At 42.0% G+C, this 17,714-nt stretch overlaps 1 protein-coding gene across 2 annotated transcripts in view; it reads left to right on the forward strand.

The window, feature by feature from the left end:
• The window catches only part of gria4b (glutamate receptor, ionotropic, AMPA 4b), a 177,785-nt gene that overhangs the window by 58,371 nt on the left and 101,700 nt on the right, over positions 1 to 17,714 (forward strand). For both annotated transcript variants that reach the window (XM_030745811.1, XM_030745812.1), the window contains exon 3: positions 16,852 to 17,091. In XM_030745811.1, coding sequence (XP_030601671.1) covers positions 16,852 to 17,091 — 240 coding nt within the window. The remainder of the gene's footprint in view (positions 1 to 16,851; positions 17,092 to 17,714) is intronic.

Consider the following 17,714-nt stretch of genomic DNA (forward strand, 5'->3'; position numbering starts at 1 on the left):
CTCCGCTACATTATTAAGGGTTATATTTGTTGTTTTTTGATGCAGAAATTGAATATGCTGGTATATAGTACATACAGTCGCTGTGCTGGTGGATGCTATGGCTGACTTTCATAGTCATAGTTGTATTTTACTCATCTGTTTTCTCACAGAGGGAACAGCACAGGCAGCGGGAGTCCACTGGCAGCAGTATGCACTTAATGTAATTGTTTAGCTGCAGTTCAGTTTGTGATTGTGTGATTTTATGCATGTCACAGATACACACTAACTCTTTGCCAATATGTAGAGCTTACAGCTTCAGATCTGACGGATTTGATGCAGTTCATTCGATTACATTTGTTTACTGCAAGGTCGTAATAAAGCTCTCTGAATAAATTCCACGTAGACATCCATAAATATGTTTAGCTTTTTCTTTCGTTGCTGTTCTCCTGGTTTGCTTTGTGTGAATTTAACAGGTTTGTCCTTTTTGATAGGGCCAAAAAAGAGAAGCTGTTTGGGTTTTTATTTGCAGAACAATGTGAAGATTTGAAGGTATTTCATATTAAAAAGCTCTGGTTGATGCACACGTAGTTGCTTCCTTTAATTCTCTTAGCATTCAACCTCAGGCTGCCTGGATTTATGACAGGGTGAAAGGAAAAAGAGAGAGAGTGCAGAGAGGGGGTAGAAGGAAGAGGAGTGTAAGAGCTTCATCTCCTCTCCCACCCAGCTCCACCACTCTTTAACCCAGGGCATGGTGGGAGACAAAGTCAAGCAGACAGAGTGCGTGCATGCATGTGTTCCTGTGTACATGTAAGCATGTGAGTGTACCATGAGACGTGGTCTGTCAGTGGGATGCACAGTGCTGATGTCTAGTGGGACTCTGTCTCTCTTTGTGCCTGATTGTGTGTATGATGCCAAAGGAAAGTCATGTGCGCGTGCAACGTGCACTTGAATGCACACAAGCACACCTTATTAAAGCTGACACACACACAGGAAATGAAAAGAGGCAGCAGTGTGGTTTTGAGGTGGCGAGTTTAACTGAATGGCTGCAGAGCGTACAACAGTTTTTTGGGGGTTTTTGTTGCATTTTTGCCACAGCAGCTTTTTGTGACAGTGGAGAGAGACAGGAAATGGGGGAAAGATACAGGGGAAGCCACGCGGGCAAATTGGCGAGGGGGCCGGGACGTGAACCCGCGCCACCTGCACCGCAACGCGGTATATATACAGTATGTGGTCGCCGGCTTCACCACTAAGCCACCCAGGTGCCCTTTTGTCTTTTTCTTACATGTACTCAGAATGGAAATGTGCTGGTTTCCGTGTTATACAAAGGTTCATGCTTTTAATAGAAAGTATATCAAATGTTGGACTCCCAGTAGGGTTCATTCACAAGCTGTGAATAAGCTGTGCTTATCTCATCTTTAGTGCGTTTCAGCACTAAAGATGCGTTTCAGCTGAAAGGCAGTCCTGGCAAACATCTGTCTGCATCTGCAGCACATCTGCAGCATGCAATATCATTTGGTAAGACTGGTGGGAATGCTGGTCATTTTGCAGGTATTTAAATTAAGTACTATTAGTCATATTTCAAGTTTAAATTCTGAATTACTCAAGTGCTTATTACTAAGTGCTAAGTGGAGGGGAGACTTTTCTTCCGGTTACTTAGTAATTTATGTCTAATTAAGGGTTTAACTGTAGTGGGTCAGCTATAGTAGGATTTGACTTCTTAGCTGACACAAAAGTAACTTGTTCAGCCACGTAATTAAACCCTTAGATAAATGAAATGTGAGCCTTAATGAAGTCACCGTATTGTGTCTGACAGTGTTTGTGTCAGCAGAGGTGTTGAACTGTGTCAGATGGATTGAGTGCTGCTGTGATTCTTTTCAAAATGTCTGCCTGGCCAGCGTGAGCGCTGTGTACGGTCGTTCAGACAGTGAGGGTTTCTTTTCATCCGGACCGCTCAGACATAACCTGTATTGATTTTTTTTACCTCGTTGAAACTATTACAGACACAAAGGGGCTTCTTTCTGTCCTCTTTCATAAAAGACCTCCACTCGTCCTGCTGGCTGGCTTCTTTGTGAGATGATGAAGATGTCTCACTACAATCGAACATGTTTAAGAGACGATGACGATAGAAGATACCTTTAAAAATGACACACATTGATAACAGCCACCAGATAGCAATAGGAAGTTTTCTGATTCTGGAAGCGTCAATGATAGGAAAATATTTTTTAAAAAATGAAGATATTTCAATTCTTGAAAGGTTGCTATTGCAAACGACTGTTTGGTCCACTCATGGTGGTGAAAAATCATAAAGGTTCGAGAAAAATCTGCAAAAAGTATCATAAATGTCTTTAAAAGTACACCAACTATACAGTAAACTGTACTGCTTCTAGAGTGTTTTCTCAGTAAATCCTAGGAGACAATGAACATTTAACATTTTTCTCTACCTCTCATACAACATGCTGCTTCACTGATGTCAAGGTTATAGACTGCAACTGAAGAACGATCACTAAAAATTTAATGACATAGTCAAACATGTAAGATTTTTTCCACACGTGATATTAATAAGCATCTAATAAGACTTGCAAGTACCTCAATTAACTAATGCATATTAAAATAATATTAAAGTGTGTTACCTGCAGATGAAACTGTTTAAATGAAACAGTTAAAGCAGAAAAATCCATGTTGCAACAAATAAAACGTGTAAAAATGCTTGAATTATCACTCAGTGGTCAGTAATCTGTGAAAAATGTGCCTTTTCATTAATATTCAGTAAATTGATTCCCAAGCCTCGGATGTTTTTGCTCTGGCACAAGTTGTAAATAATGGAGGTTTGTTCTGTGCAGCTGCGATCAATATATTGACGGGCCAGAGGTCGGAGGCAGTCATCATCAAACGGCCCTGTGCTGCGAGTGGGGCCTGACACCTGGGGGACCGAGGGGAAAGTGTGTCACTGGCAGTAGACCATATTCAGCCATCCACCAATTTACACAGAGCACTGATGACAAAGCAGTTTTAGCATCCCAGCGGCCTGCTGCTCAATAGGAGCAGACTGGGAAAGCGGTAGTGTAGCCCTTTTTGCTCATCTCAGCTGGATGGTGTTAGTTTTTAGATGATTCAGACAAAGGATGCACTTAAGTTAGAAGAGATGATATAAGTTGAATTCAGATGAGTGTTATGTAAAATGACAGGAGAGCTTCTGGTGCATCACTCTGTTAGTGTGTCACACGTACAAGGTCTGGCCCATTGATCCGACTGAGCTGCTCTTTGTGTATGTGTGTGTGTGTGTGTGTGTGTGTGTGTGTGTGTGTGTGTGTACACTCTGACCTGTTTGTGCAATGGAGTGTGAGGCCAGCGGATGCTGTTTCAGGGTCACTGCTGGTGTGGGACTAAATGGACCAGTCCAGGAGGCCAGCCTGTCGCTAGCCGTCGCCCACTCACTGTCAGTACTACTGCTGTCACATCACTGCTGGGTCATATAGAGCAATCAGTTTGATGCAGCCTGGCTCTGATGGATTGCTACTATTGGTCTCTGCGGTGTCTTTGCACTGCAGCAGTCCTGTTCTGAGTGTCTCAAAAACACACGAGAATTGTCACATCTCAGACAGAGTACGAGTCGTTTTGACATTCTTGTGAAATTAAATTTATTTATTTATTTATTTTTTTGGGGAGGGGGGGAGGGGGGGGGGGGTTCAGGTGCTTAAAAATAGTCACGTTTTCCTGTAGCTTTTCAGAAGTTATGAACGTCACAAAAAGGGAGCCAAATAGTATAATTGACTCAATTTACTTGTTTTGTATGAAATACTCATAAAATGTAGAGAAGCAGAAATTGTTGAATTTGACGTGACGAGCAAGATGACAATGTATAGCTCCAATAACTTGTTTACTTTTATTTCTCATTCCCTGGATTTGTAGATCCTCCTGCATTCCCAGTGAGTAGATTCACTTGGCATTGTACTTCCTGCATGCTGCAGAAGTTAAAAATGAATGTACCCATCAGTCCACCTGGGTCCCTGCCAAATGGTAAAATCAGGTCAGGTCATCAGGCTTAATGTCCAGGGGTGATCAGACCTGTGGATTCAGCCAGTTCTCTGGTGAATCTGTCATTATCATCCTATTGTGTAAGAAGTATTTGACTACCTACTCTGGCCTGGGAATACCTGTGCAACCTCTGTAGGATCCAGGTATGGCCTCATGCTACCACCAATGACACTGACCCTAGCCAAATGCAAAACTAGTGAAAAAAGAGAAAAGATGAGGAGGGAAAAATGTGAGTGTCCTCCACCTGTAAAACCATTCCTGTTTTGGGGGTTGTCTGATTGTTGCCCCTCTAGTGCACCTGTTGTTAATTTCATTAACACCAAAGCAGCTGAAATTGATTCACGACCCCCTCTGCTACTTAACTGGCCAGATCAGTATTCCAGATGTTTAATGGCCTTGATGCTTTACTCTGATTAAAAAGTGTTCCTTTAATTTTTTTGTGAGCAGTGTATGTGTGTGCATGCATGCGTGTGTGTGTGTGTGTGTGTGTGTGTGTGTGTGGGCACGCACACGGACTTTTCCACTTTCAGAGTTGCGGAGCGGCTGGAGCCTATCCCAGCTTACAATGTCCATCTTACATTTGCCTAAATTGCAGTATAACACAACAGTTTTTAAAAGGGTTGGTGTTCCCATGCCTGCATGTTCACCTTGCCTTCGCTGTCTATAAAAAGGCAATAAAATGTATCTATTTTCATGTAGAAAGCTCACACCGTGAGGACAGTATCCAGAAATCCAGAGGTGATCCTCAAACTATGGATCATACAGATATCACTGGTTGAGCAGGAACAGGCCAGGCTTCTAGTTGTTTATGGTTTTGATGGATTCCTTTTTCACTGTGGATGCATGGATGACACTCATCATTTGCATTTGGCATGTAGTGTACATCCGTATTGTGCCCTCCACTCTGCCAGAGCTTCTCTGGAGGTGGTGATCTCATTGGCAGCTACTGAGTGAGAGGGAATATGACCTTGAAGCAAGTGCTTTGTTATTTTCGCAGTTGGCTGGGACATATAGTGGAAAACCGTATGGAATATTTCAGCATCAGAGGTAGCACATCTGAAAGACTGCCAGTCGGACAGCTGCTTTGGGATTTCTGAGCCTTCTGTTGATATTTTTGATGATGATTTTAGAAACAATTTGTGCTTGGAAGATTTTTCTTTTAATAGAGTAGAAAGGAACTTGTACTTTAAGTACTGACATTTTCTCCCATGTTACTACTCCAATAAAAGAGGGAAATTTTAATATTAATAGGCTTAGATTAATACTACAAAGTACAATCAACTAATGAAAAAATAAATATGTTGTGTTTTAAGATAAAATCCATCCATCCATCCATCCATTTTTTTTCCCGCTTATCAGCCAGCCATCTCCACCAGCTCATCCAGGGGGGACCCCACGGCGTTCCCAGGCCAGCCGAGAGAGATAATCTATCCAGCCTGTCCTGGGTCTGCCCCGGGGACTCCTCCTGGTAGGACATGCCCGGAACACCTCGCTCAAAAAGCGCCCAGGAGGCATCCTAGTCAGGTGCCCAAACCACCTCAACTGGCTCCTTTCGATGTGGAGGAGCAGCGACTCTACTTTGAGCCTGCCAGCCACTCTTTAGAGGAAGTTCATTTCTGTCACTTGATCTCATTCTTTCGGTCACTACCCAAAGCTCATGACCATAGGTGAGGGTAGGGACGTATATTGACCGATAAATTGACAGCTTCACTTTCACGCTCAGCTCCCTCTTTACCATGACAGACCGGTCCACATCACTGCAGACGCAGCCCCGATCCATCTGTCAATCTCCCCCTCCCTTCTCACGTCACTTGTGAACAAGACCTCGAGATACTTAAACTCCTCCACCTTTGGCAGGAACTCATCCCTGAGCCGGAGTGGGCACTCCACCCTTTTCCAGCTGAGGACCATGGCCTCAGACTTAGAGGTGCTAATTCTCAGCAGCTTTGCATGACTTTAAGCTAAAAATATCCCTTTTTATCTTTTACTTGACCTTGTTGCAGTTCCTCAGTTCATTTTCTGTCTGAAACAAGTTGTTTTCGCTCTTCTACTTTCAAGAGACCAAGCTAACCTTTTTCTTATTGGCTTCTGCATGCAACCAGAATTTAAAAAAAATAAAATAAAATAGGTGGTTGGGGCTGCCATGCCTATAGCTGCTTATAGCTTATAGCTGTGAACATTAGGCCTCAGTCATACAGTCCTAGAGACTGATCAGCAACATCTTGACAACCAAGGGTTGCTAGGGAAAGATGCGATTGGCAACTGGTTGCTGAAGGCTCATGACAGTCCCAAAGAAACTGGGTGATGCTGCAGTTGCTAGCAGATTGCTGTGGTCACCTGTAGTTTGTATGGGGGATGCTGACTCTGCAAACACTCGGCAACAACTCAGAGTGGTAGTGAAACCATTGGCCTTGAAAGTAAAAGTTGCACCTTTTACAAAATCTGTTGATTGCAGTGATAAGGTGAATATTCTCCATTTCTGGCTGACCTATTTCACATAGCCATCAACCACTTGCTAACTATTTGGGCAATACATATTTTTCCCTAGCAACCATTGTTTCTAGGCCCGTGAGACTGAGATAACCACATTAACGACATACTTTCACTGACTTCATACAGAGCCAAGAGTGTTTAAAGCAGACTGAATCCTGAACTTTTGGCTCACAGGATTACTTGCACATATACAGACCGTATTATTATGCAAAATATGCATTTCAATGATTACTATCAGATTACTATCAGTTATATTCTGTCTCTTTTGTTGTGTTGTTTATTTTGTCACGTAAATATGACAGCACATGTGCTTGAGAGGTTTTTCTATTAAGGTTTTAATATTCAATCCCATTTATGTGACCACTGTTAACAGGGAGACAGATGTTTGTTGCTACAAATGTATTCAACATACAACAAAAGGATGTGACCTCAATGTGCATGTAGTCCATATACTGTATGTAATAACAGCATTTAGCAGTAGCTGAAGTATATGATATATTTTTCTTTGAAGTATTGTTGGTATTGTTGTGTTAGCAGTTGAACTCTAATGAAAACAGGCAGTAATTGGAGACAAACACAGTCAGTTTTAATTTCAGCTGCTTTAGTTTCATACATACTAATTTGTTGTTATTTAATCTGGTATTTCTACATAACAGCAGAGCACCATGCACAGCGTGGGTGCGGGCTGACATATATTCAGGATTCGATGAAGTGTGCGCGTGCGTGTGTGTGTGAGTGTGTGTCTGTGCACTGATGTCATCCTATGCCTCAAGGGGACATCAGTGGGCTCTGTGGATTTTCCAACCTCTGGACTCCTTTCTTAGTTGAGTGGACTCTCTCTCTCTGTCTCTCTGTTTGCACTCATCCCTCAAAGTGGAGACACACAGTAGGTGTTAATAACTGTGTAGTCTTAAGGGAGCATTTTTGGCCATAAGTGGAGATATTTGGCATTGTGATGCAATGCTGCAGTCCAGCTAAAATTAAAAAAAAAACTATATATATATATATATATATATATATATATATATATATATATATATATATATATATATATATATATATATATATATATATATATACATATAGCTTGTTGATTAGTTAAACATTAAACAAACAGCCACATAGCTAAAACTGAGTCATCTGCAGACTAAATGTCAATTAGGCTGATCAGCTGAAACATACCTAAAAATATAAACATCCAGAATCTCAGCCCTGTGGTCTTTTTCTTCTGTGCTGCCTCTAAAAAAATTAGCCATCTGTTCTTGGCTTGAGTGCTTACTTTGCAGTACAGGTTTGTTTTGATGTCAGTGCTCCTGCTGGCTCAGCTGTCAATCAAAAACGTACACCATTCTGCCCGCTCATTGGCTTGGAGGCTAAATTGGTCAGACACAGACCTCCTAATCCAACGTCGGAAAGCTGCATTTTCAAACCTGTCTGCATTCAACTAGAACTTCAGAAGGCCTGTAAAGTCGGCTTAAAGTAGCTTTACTGTTGCATATGCTGAAATCCTTTTCCTTCCTTTCATTAATGTTAACTACAATACAAAATTGGAGTTCACTTTAAGAGAATATTTTACTGCAAAAACCTGAAAAACTGGTTTCAGTTGGTACAGGTCAAGTGCAGTTCTCTGAATCTGTGAAGATAAAATATTTTAGTCCTCCCACCCAACACTGAAACTGTCTTTAAATGTGTCAGTCATGACTCAGGCAAAAGCAAACTTTAACAGTGAAGTAACATAATGTGGGGCGCCTTAAGGCATACAGTAGGCGTGGGTTTGGGGGTGTGGAGAGGCAGGGGCATGACACAGGGGACATGTCCTCTCTAATATTTTGAAAAGGTGCATTTACCCAGTCCGTCTCTTTCAGAGGACTGCGTACAGTGAGAAGAAATCTTATTGACACACTGAGCTACTGAAGTCCAGAGCTTTAAAATATAGTTATCCTTAAAGTGAACAGATGACACTTAAAGAGGTTACTTCCATAAGGAAAAGTATCCTGACATCAGACAGAAACACCCAGATGAGTTTCACTCTGACGTCATCCATCCATCCATCCATCCATCCATCCTCTCTGATCCAACTTAGGGTCACAGGGAGGCCAGAGCCTATCCCAGCTGACGCAGGGTGGTAGGTCTCCAGTCCATCACAGGCCAAACACAGGGAGACACATTCAGGCCTACAGACAATTTAGAATCACCAGTGAACCTAACATGCATGTCTTTATGCTGAGGGAGGAAACCTATGGATAGACAGAGTGAACATATAAAGTCCACACACAGGCTGCTGTTTACCAGGAAGCTGTGAGGCAACAGTCGGAACTGTTGCATCAACATGCCACACTATATGCAGTGAATCACATGGGTATGGACACTACAATTTCATTTAATTTAGAAAAGTTAAGGAGTTGGGAGTTGGAGGAGAATCAACCCCACGACTAGGTCCCGGATAAGCAGAAGGGGATGGATGGATGGAGAATCAACCTAACCAACCTGGCAATGTGTCCCCCTCAGAAACTAACTTATGCCTCCGGGGCCTTCTAACCATGAAATTTTCCTCTACCTAAGGCCCTAGTTCCTCCCTCCTGCTCTCTGACAGAGACGGTCGCATTCTATCTCTCTCCCTGCCCTCCCCATCTCTCCTGCTTGCTGCTTGCTGAGAGCGTCTCTTACACACTGTCCAAATAAAAATAAGATTGAGAGCAACATGGATCTGGCAAACTGGGCCCTAAACACCACTGATCGAATTTTCTCCACTATGAGATCGGGGAAAGGGGAGCCTGCGTGTCCGAGTGGAACAGACCCAGTTGGATATGTCATTGATTCTTGGAGTTCGTGGAGACCTGTGTGCCTCTCAGCTCTGGAGATTGAGGACGTTGAAGACTAGTGTTGTAGTACTCGAGATCGGTCTTGGTCTCGAGACCGGTCTCGAGACCGCTTTTTGATGGTCTCGGTCTTGTCATGGACTCGACCGCATTTGGTCTCGGTCTTGTCATGGACTCGGACCTTGCGGACTCGGGATTTTATTTCAAGACCAGTCAAGACCACAGCTGTGGAAATATCACTAAATTGCCAGAATACTGTCCAATTTATTTGTTAACATCTTTGCTTTTATTGGATGCAAAACGTACTGATTCAAATCCCACAAATATTGCGCTCCTCTGCCTCTCAAAGGAGCGCACCTCACAGACTCCGCCCCGGCTAGGTCGCTGCTATTATCGCTGCTTACGCCTGTATCATTTCACCGCAGTTTGCAATCTACCACAGAGCACGGACAGTTTCATTCACAATGTGTATGTTTGATCTCACTATGGTCACGCGTGTGCTGCATAAATCGAAATAACTGCATGAACACGAAGAGAAGTAAGAGGGAAAATGAAGATCAAAGGAAAATTTCAGGCTTCCGATTCAACAAAAAAATCCCAGCATGAAAGGTAAATACCAACCTTCATGTATTTTGATACACAAACTAAAAATTTAATGCAAGTTTTAGGGCTGCAACGATTCTTGGAATAACGCAATTCGATTATTAAAAATCCTCGACACAAATTTGTTGCTTTGATGTTTGGTTTCAGCTCTGCAGCTCAGGTGTCTCTGTGTAAGCGGAGCATTTCCAAAAAAACAAAAACGAGCCTTTAACACGAGTGGATCGCTGAGATGTTTTTTCACGCCCCCACTTCTCTGTGCTGTGAGTGCGCATGTTTGAATGTGCGCGCGTGTTGTGCAGAGGATGTCAGCTGTTATTTTTTTCTTTACGTCAGCTGTAGCCACCAGAACAGATCTATAACCACAGTGTACTGGGGAAAGGGGGGCTGCCATTAGCACTAGCAATCGTTCGGTGCCCCCTCCACCACCATCAGTACAGAGGGGCTCCTTCAAAATGTTTTTATCAACCACCTGATCAGCAACATGAAGAACAGAGAACTTTGTAGCTGCTCCATCCACCCTGTTTGTTTCACACAGAGAAACATCTGCAGTACGGAAGTTAAAATATGCTGATGAGTTGTTAAAATGAAAAATTATTTCTTATCCAATTACTTGATTAATTGACGGAGTAATCAATTAAATACTTGATTACTAAAATAATTGATAGTTGCAGCCCTACTTGTATTCAGAAAGCCATAGTCAAACATTAGTTTTCAGCACCAGTAGAGCTATGAGAGGCCTTCAAGAATAAAATACTACAGTTCCCAGCAAGATGATGTCACTTCCTATTGTTGCATTAAAAACATGATAGTTTATGCTCACAATATGGTGGCTGATATTCAAATGTAGGAAATGCTATTAGCAGCTGAGGAATCTGGATTATGTTTTTGTTGTGTATTTTTTTATGTGATTTCTGCAAACACAGTGGAAGGAAACGGCACTCTGGGACACATTAAATGCGTGATGTATAAATGTAACTTTTCTGGATTATATGTAAAAATGATCATTCTATCAATCTAATAAGGCCTGATTTAGAGTTCTGCATTGATCCTTTGTGTATAACTGAAAATCCTCTCTGAAGCAAACCTGACATGCACCTCGAGAAATGTAACTACACGTCCAAAAAAACTGATTACTGCTTTCTGGTTATGTCTTAGGCCCCATCACTCAATTAACAAGTGGGAGCGGCATTTAGTGGTTAGTATTAGCTTACTAATTAGCATTAGCATTAGTGCTGGGGTGAGAAATATTTCTTGCTAGAACCCGGAAGTTACCATGGCCACCACCAATGGTAACAGCAGAGAAGTAAGTAAGTTGTTTCTCCGCCATCAGTACATTGAGCTAGTGGTGGGCAGATTGATCCTAATATCGATAATATGGATGCCAACGTTGTATTGGTATTGATCAATATCAGTGTGATGAGATCGATACTTTGGCTTCAGTTTCTCTCCTGTATGCAGTGCTGCGGTTTCATCAAAGATGCGAGCTGACTGTCTAAGTGTCGCTCCTGTCACAGCACAGAGCACTTTGCTCCTCCCCTCCCCACAGTGTTTTGTTATACTGTCATGTGATGCATAACATATTTTATTTGGGAAAAAAAAGGATTTTGCTATGAAACATTTAAATCAAATTTAAATGTAAATTTGTAGAAAATTAGTGAATGAAGGAACATTTTTTATAAAATTTTTTTATTATACTTTCTGAAAAATCTACCTGGAAAAAAGTTTGCATTTGTTCTTGAGTGATGATTTTGTACACTTAATTTATGAAAAAAAATTCCAGACATCAATTTATGGGGAAAATTGTTTTGTTCTATTGTTTCAGAACAATTACTTTTATTTTGATAAAGTATTTTCTACTTACATATAAACTTTGCCCAATTCTATCCTGGGTTTTAACTAATTAATGATCCAAAGGAAAAAAATCTCAAACCAGTTAAACTTCATGGAAATTCTTCATAATTATTAAAAAGTATTGGTATCAGTATCGGTGATAATGGCCCTGTGGCATAGGATCGATACCAAATTATGAAGTGTTGCACACAACTACATTGAGCAGCATACACCAGGAGTGATTGACAGTGCTAAGACCCTCCTCCTGGCTCTGACTGGTTGTTTTTGACTGGGAGCGGTTCAGGGAGGAGGTGGAGGAGCTCCATTTTTTTCGCAGATTATCGGTCTCATACTGTCTGACATGGTGACAGTTTTAACAAATATGTAAAAACCAGATTTTTTATAAAAGTTACATCCTGCAGCTTTAATCTGTATAAGATTAAAGGCTTTAGTTCTTACTGTCGATGAGTGTTTGCCATTTTTTCAGTTTTACACATTTAGCTATGTGGTTTTGAAAAAGCACCCATTTTTACAAAGGTTGTTGGTTTAAAAACAACACAAATTTATGCATAGTTTATGAAAGGCAGAGAATAGTTAAGACTATTGTGATGAACTATGAATAATTGTTTTACATTCTGTGATAAATGATCTTTATTTAATACCCAGGAGTATTAAATAAAGATGGTTATATTTATTTGAGCTGTGAGTTTTTAATATCAGGGTAATTTTATGGGAATGCGGATCTTTCAGATGAATTTGAGAAGTGATTTTGATCATTTTTCACATTTTATTGTGTCATGTAGTGTCAGGCACTGGTCTTGGTCTTGTCTCGGTCTCGCCCCCCCTTGGTCTTGGTCTCGACTGGTCTCGGACCCTAAAAGTCTTGGTCTTGTCTCGGTCTCGATACCCTCTGGTCTTGGTCTTGTCTCGGTCTCGGGTTAGGTGGTCTTGACTACAACACTATTGAAGACATCTACATATTCAGCTATTTGGTAGCGGTATCTCTTCTGTTTGGGCTCGGAGGATACCTGATTTACCAGGAAATTAAGAAAATCTGGGCAGCAGTTCGACATCTGCAGAGGCTGCAAACCCAGGTGGATGGGCTGTGCAGGGCCGTACAAACTCAGACTCAAAGCCTGTTGGACCTGAGCCGTAAAGCGGACGGGTAGTCCAGCTGAGAACGTGCTCGCAGGCGAGAGGGGTTCGATCTGGAGATAAGGTTCGGTTTCTGCACGGTGAGGACGGTAACAAATGAATTTGGAATATTGGATTACTGAATGGGTTCCCCAGTGAGACTGAAGGCTGTTGGAAAAAACAAGCAGCCTGTTCCAAAACAATATCTGCATTCTCAGGAATTCGGCTCCCTAGCCGGCCTTGGGCTGGCAATCATATCTCTCCAGGACAATGTGTGACGGTCGCTCTTCCCCTCAGCCCTCTCTGTGATTTGTGAAGTTGGATCTGGTGTACCACGGCCGCTGATGAACTTCCATCACTATCAGCGAACTGTTTTGGCTAGGAGCTGGCATCTGGCTCCACAATGCCCCCACCCTCTTGTCTCCGTCTGCATCCCCTCCTACCCCCCTCCTTCCCCACCATATTGCTACCCTGGCTTTAAATGTGCAAATATGCTTCGCTAAGGTGGTTTTTTTGGACCCAGATGACTGTTTTTTTAACCTAACTATCCCATGATGTGTGTTCTTTCCTTTTTCTGGGGACTGACTGTAGCGACAGCGCCAGTGACGGCTGCGGCTGCAGACACCCATCTCCCTATGTTAGTCTTGTCTGTTCTTCTCTGGATGGTTGTTCCGAACGCAATTTCGTTATATTATGATGGAATGTCATTATATAACTTGTTGTATAATGATTAATTTCATTGTATGTATAATGACAATAAAGTTCTAATCTATTCTATTCTATTCTAGTTACATAGGTCTAGAGACTGGTCTGCAACCCCCTGGCAACCTCCAGTAACTAGGGAAAAATGTGCATTCCCTGACTGGTGGGTGAAAGTTACTGGCTGTTCCTGGGTGAAATCAGTCATAAAGAAGTTGTCCATCCACCCGCTTATCCTGTTCAGGGTCCCGGGGGGGCTGGAGCCTATCCCAGCTGTCATAGGGCAAGAGGCAGGATACATCCTAGACAGGTCGCCAGCCTAATACAGAGAGACAATCATTCACACCTACAGGCAATTTAGAGTGACTAACTAACCTAACCCCAGTAAACTGCAGGTCTTTGGACTGTGGGAGGAAACCCACACAAACACAGGGAGAACATGCAAACTCCACACAGAAAGGCCCAGGTGGATTCGAACCCAGGACCATCTAGCTTTGAGGCAACAGTGCTAACCACCATGCCATCGTGCTAGAAAGAAGCTGCCGCATCAAAAAACCTACTAAAACAGTGGCAAAGTAACCATTGAGCTAGTGGTGAAACCTACTCTAACAATTTCACTGTTAGAGTAGTTGGCCAGAGTTTGCAGACAAGTCAGCATCTTGCATACAAAGTATGGGCGACTGCAGCAATCTGCTAGCAACCAAAGCAATCACAATGAGGTTTTCGGTGCAGCACTCTACACCACTTTGTGACCATTTAACTCCAGCAACCCCTCACCAAACGGTCGAGGAATATACATTTTTCCACAGTGATTGGTGGTTACCAGGGTATCACTGACTGGTCTCTAGGCCTGTGTGACTGGGTCCTAACTAAGTAGTTTCTGTTGCCTAAATCTAAAAAAATTCCCTCTGACAATGAGTCAGCTAAGTTCGAAAAGGCTGAGAAACCCCAGTTTCCTGAGTGAAAGTCCTGCATATGGCTCAGGCATCCACCACAGCCTGCTTGTCATGTAAACTGTCACTCTTAATACGGCCTCACCTGGCATCCTTAAGTCTTTCTGGCTGAAATCCCTGAAGGCAAACTTCATTTTAAAGCGAAGCTAACAACTGTTCAGTTGTGACTTTTTTCTCCTGTTTTTATTTCCTGGTACTGTAGTTTCCAGCCTCCATGTACTATAATTGTGTGTAGAAGAAGAGTGGCTTTCCTCTCAGTCTTCTACTGGTGCCTTGCTTGTCTCGCTGAGGGAGGAAGATTAGGAAAGTTTCTCTCTCTCCCTCTGTCTCGACAGCAGCACACTGCACTCTGCATAGAAACAATGAGTTTGTCAGTAAAGCAGCTCTCTTGTTTACTTCCCCACCCCCAGTTTTCCTTTAACAACAGGAACATCTTGAGCTCTTCCTTCAGTTCGCCGCTCACTCTGATTCTCCTCGCACCCGGAAACTGGCAGAGGATGCTCATTATCTTTCCTCTCTGTTGTTGTTCCGTGTGTGTAGAAAGTGGGCAATTATAGTACCGCTCTTGTAGACAGTCAAACCTTTCTATAATGAGAAGATTTCCTCAAGCAGGACACACTGTGCATGTGTGTACAGCACAGCTTGTGTATGCAAATGCAAATTCAAAGTCTGACCAATAAACACAGCAGATGTGGGTTTAGTTGGTGCTGTTTTTATGCCATAAAAGCAGAGCGGCATGAACATGATGTGTTTTCTTAATGGGAAATATGTCCTCTAGAATATATTTAAACAACAGCAAGGGGAATGATTCATTGCTGTGCTAGGAAATGTTGGTACTGTTGTTTTGCTGTTTAAATGGAGGACGGGAACAGCCTTTTAGATGAAAGCATCAGAGGAAACGGACGTGTTTGGTTTTGATCTCTGTTGGCTGCATTCAGTGGCTCTCTTGAAAGGATTTAAAGTGGTAATCAGTGGGGTAATGGTTTGTTATTTTGTCACCAGTCATGGTGCTAAGCGCTTATTGCTGTGATGATTTTCGCACCACATTTCCCACCAATCAATTGTCATTCAAAGCAGTGAGTTTTGTTAAATACGATGGCCATCACTGCTCATATTAAGTACTCAGTTCTTGTAAAATATCACTTCCTGTCAGGGTGGGACTTGAATGATTTAAGATGTGTTTCTCTGGAGATGAGCCCCCATTGTATGTTGTTTTTCTGCATCTAAATAATGAAATGATCATGGGGAGGAATGTGCAAAATAAAGGAAACGTGAACCGACACACAGTGTGACAAAATCCTTTGTTGCATTATTGTGCATATGCTTGATGATTGTTGAATAAAAAAATAGTTACTTCATAAATTTGTTTGAGCTGGCCTAGTTTTTTTTCCCTCCCTCATGTAAAACAGATTTGAGGTCAGAGGAAGCTCCAGGGCTCCATAGCTTAGAAAAAAAGTGTCAAAATCTGCATTTTCTCTAGAAACCACCTGATGCTCGATATAAAAGATGGTCAGTCCCTGTAGACACACCTAATTTTCTTCCATTTCAGTGTTTGTAATTCGCTTTTTTGTTCTTTGTTTTTTTATTTTCAGTCCTGTTCTCAGTTATAGGTACTGTTAATATTGCTGTTTCCTTTGCTCTCCTTGTTTCCCCGCATCCTTGTGTTCCAGTGCCTGTTTATTTCTCCCTCAGTGTGCCTGCCCCCCCCTCTTGTCAAGTCCTCTGTATTTTGGTCATGTCTGTTCCTTCCATGTTTAGTTTGCACTTCCTGTTTTATTTTCCTAGCTTCCTATTCCCTGTGTGTCGTGTTGTTTCACTTCCTGTGTTTCTTCAGTATGATTCTGTCCACCTGTTCTCTGTTCACTTCATGGCCAATTCTTTTTTTATAACTCAACTGGTTAAACTTTATTAAAGATTAAATTTAATGCATTTCTACTTTGAAAGTTGAATGTTTAAAATGTGTTCTGCTGGGTTAATCTGAATCCCTGAACTTCACCTTTTTTTAAATTTTGAAACATTTTTAATGGTCTAAGCGGTTTCTGTTCTGTCACTGTTGTGTGAATTAATGTTCTCTCTGTGTGCAGGGCACCCATAATGGTTATGGATGCACCTTACTAACTTAGCATTGAATCTGTATTTGGTCACTTCTGGCTCAAAAAAAAAGCAGAATGGCTACAAAGTATATAAATGCCTACTTCTTCAGTATATACAACACTTGAAATTTTGTTTTCCTCTCCTTTCCCATTTACCACATCCATCATATTTATGATATGAATAAATTTTTATGTTCTTGTTTCCCTCCACAGTTTGCTCCCAGTACTCCCGCGGTGTCTTCGCCATCTTCGGCCTGTACGACAAGCGTTCGGTCCACACGTTGACATCTTTCTGCAGCGCCCTGCACATCTCCCTCATCACACCCAGCTTCCCAACCGAGGGTGAGAGCCAGTTCACCCTGCAGCTCCGGCCATCAATCCGGGGGGCGCTCCTGTCCCTCCTCGATCACTATGACTGGAACAAGTTTGTCTTCCTGTACGACACAGACCGAGGTGGGTGACGAAAATAAGAAATTGGAAATGTCTTTGTGGATGCTCTGCCAGCTTGTGAGCATACTCTACATTAATGTTTCTCATCTAACAGAAAACCTGTTTAAATGCACGCTGATCTCAGTGAAAGTTGAAATCAGTGAATCCATTTTTCATGTGACATAATATCCGAGTCTGTTCCTTACCAGAAATTATTACATTCTCACACATTGAAGCTGAGCTGCGATAAAGTGTTTCCAGAAAATGGAAATCTTTGATATACTGTACAAAGGTACTTTGCTTGACAGCGTTACAAGTTATGGGACTCCAGAAACAAACTGTAATCAAATATAAGTGAGTCCTTGAGGGATAAAATCAAAAGGTTGGGTAGAAATATTAAGAAACGAGCGCTGCTTCGAAGGAAAAGAGAAGTGAGACAGCCCCGAAAGCTGCTGATTATATTATATATCATCTCAGACATCTGTGCTAACAAAGACAGGCGAAAACCTTGAGCCTATTTTATCACCAAAAACATCAACATCTAATAGTTTGAGCACTTCCAGAAACTCCTTCAAATTATATGTGGAACATTTCAGATGTGTTTAGTCTACACAGCATCTTTATTTTGAAAATCAACTGAAAGCTCT

This window comes from Archocentrus centrarchus, chromosome 14, assembly GCF_007364275.1.
Source record: "Archocentrus centrarchus isolate MPI-CPG fArcCen1 chromosome 14, fArcCen1, whole genome shotgun sequence".
Lineage (NCBI taxonomy): Eukaryota > Metazoa > Chordata > Actinopteri > Cichliformes > Cichlidae > Archocentrus > Archocentrus centrarchus.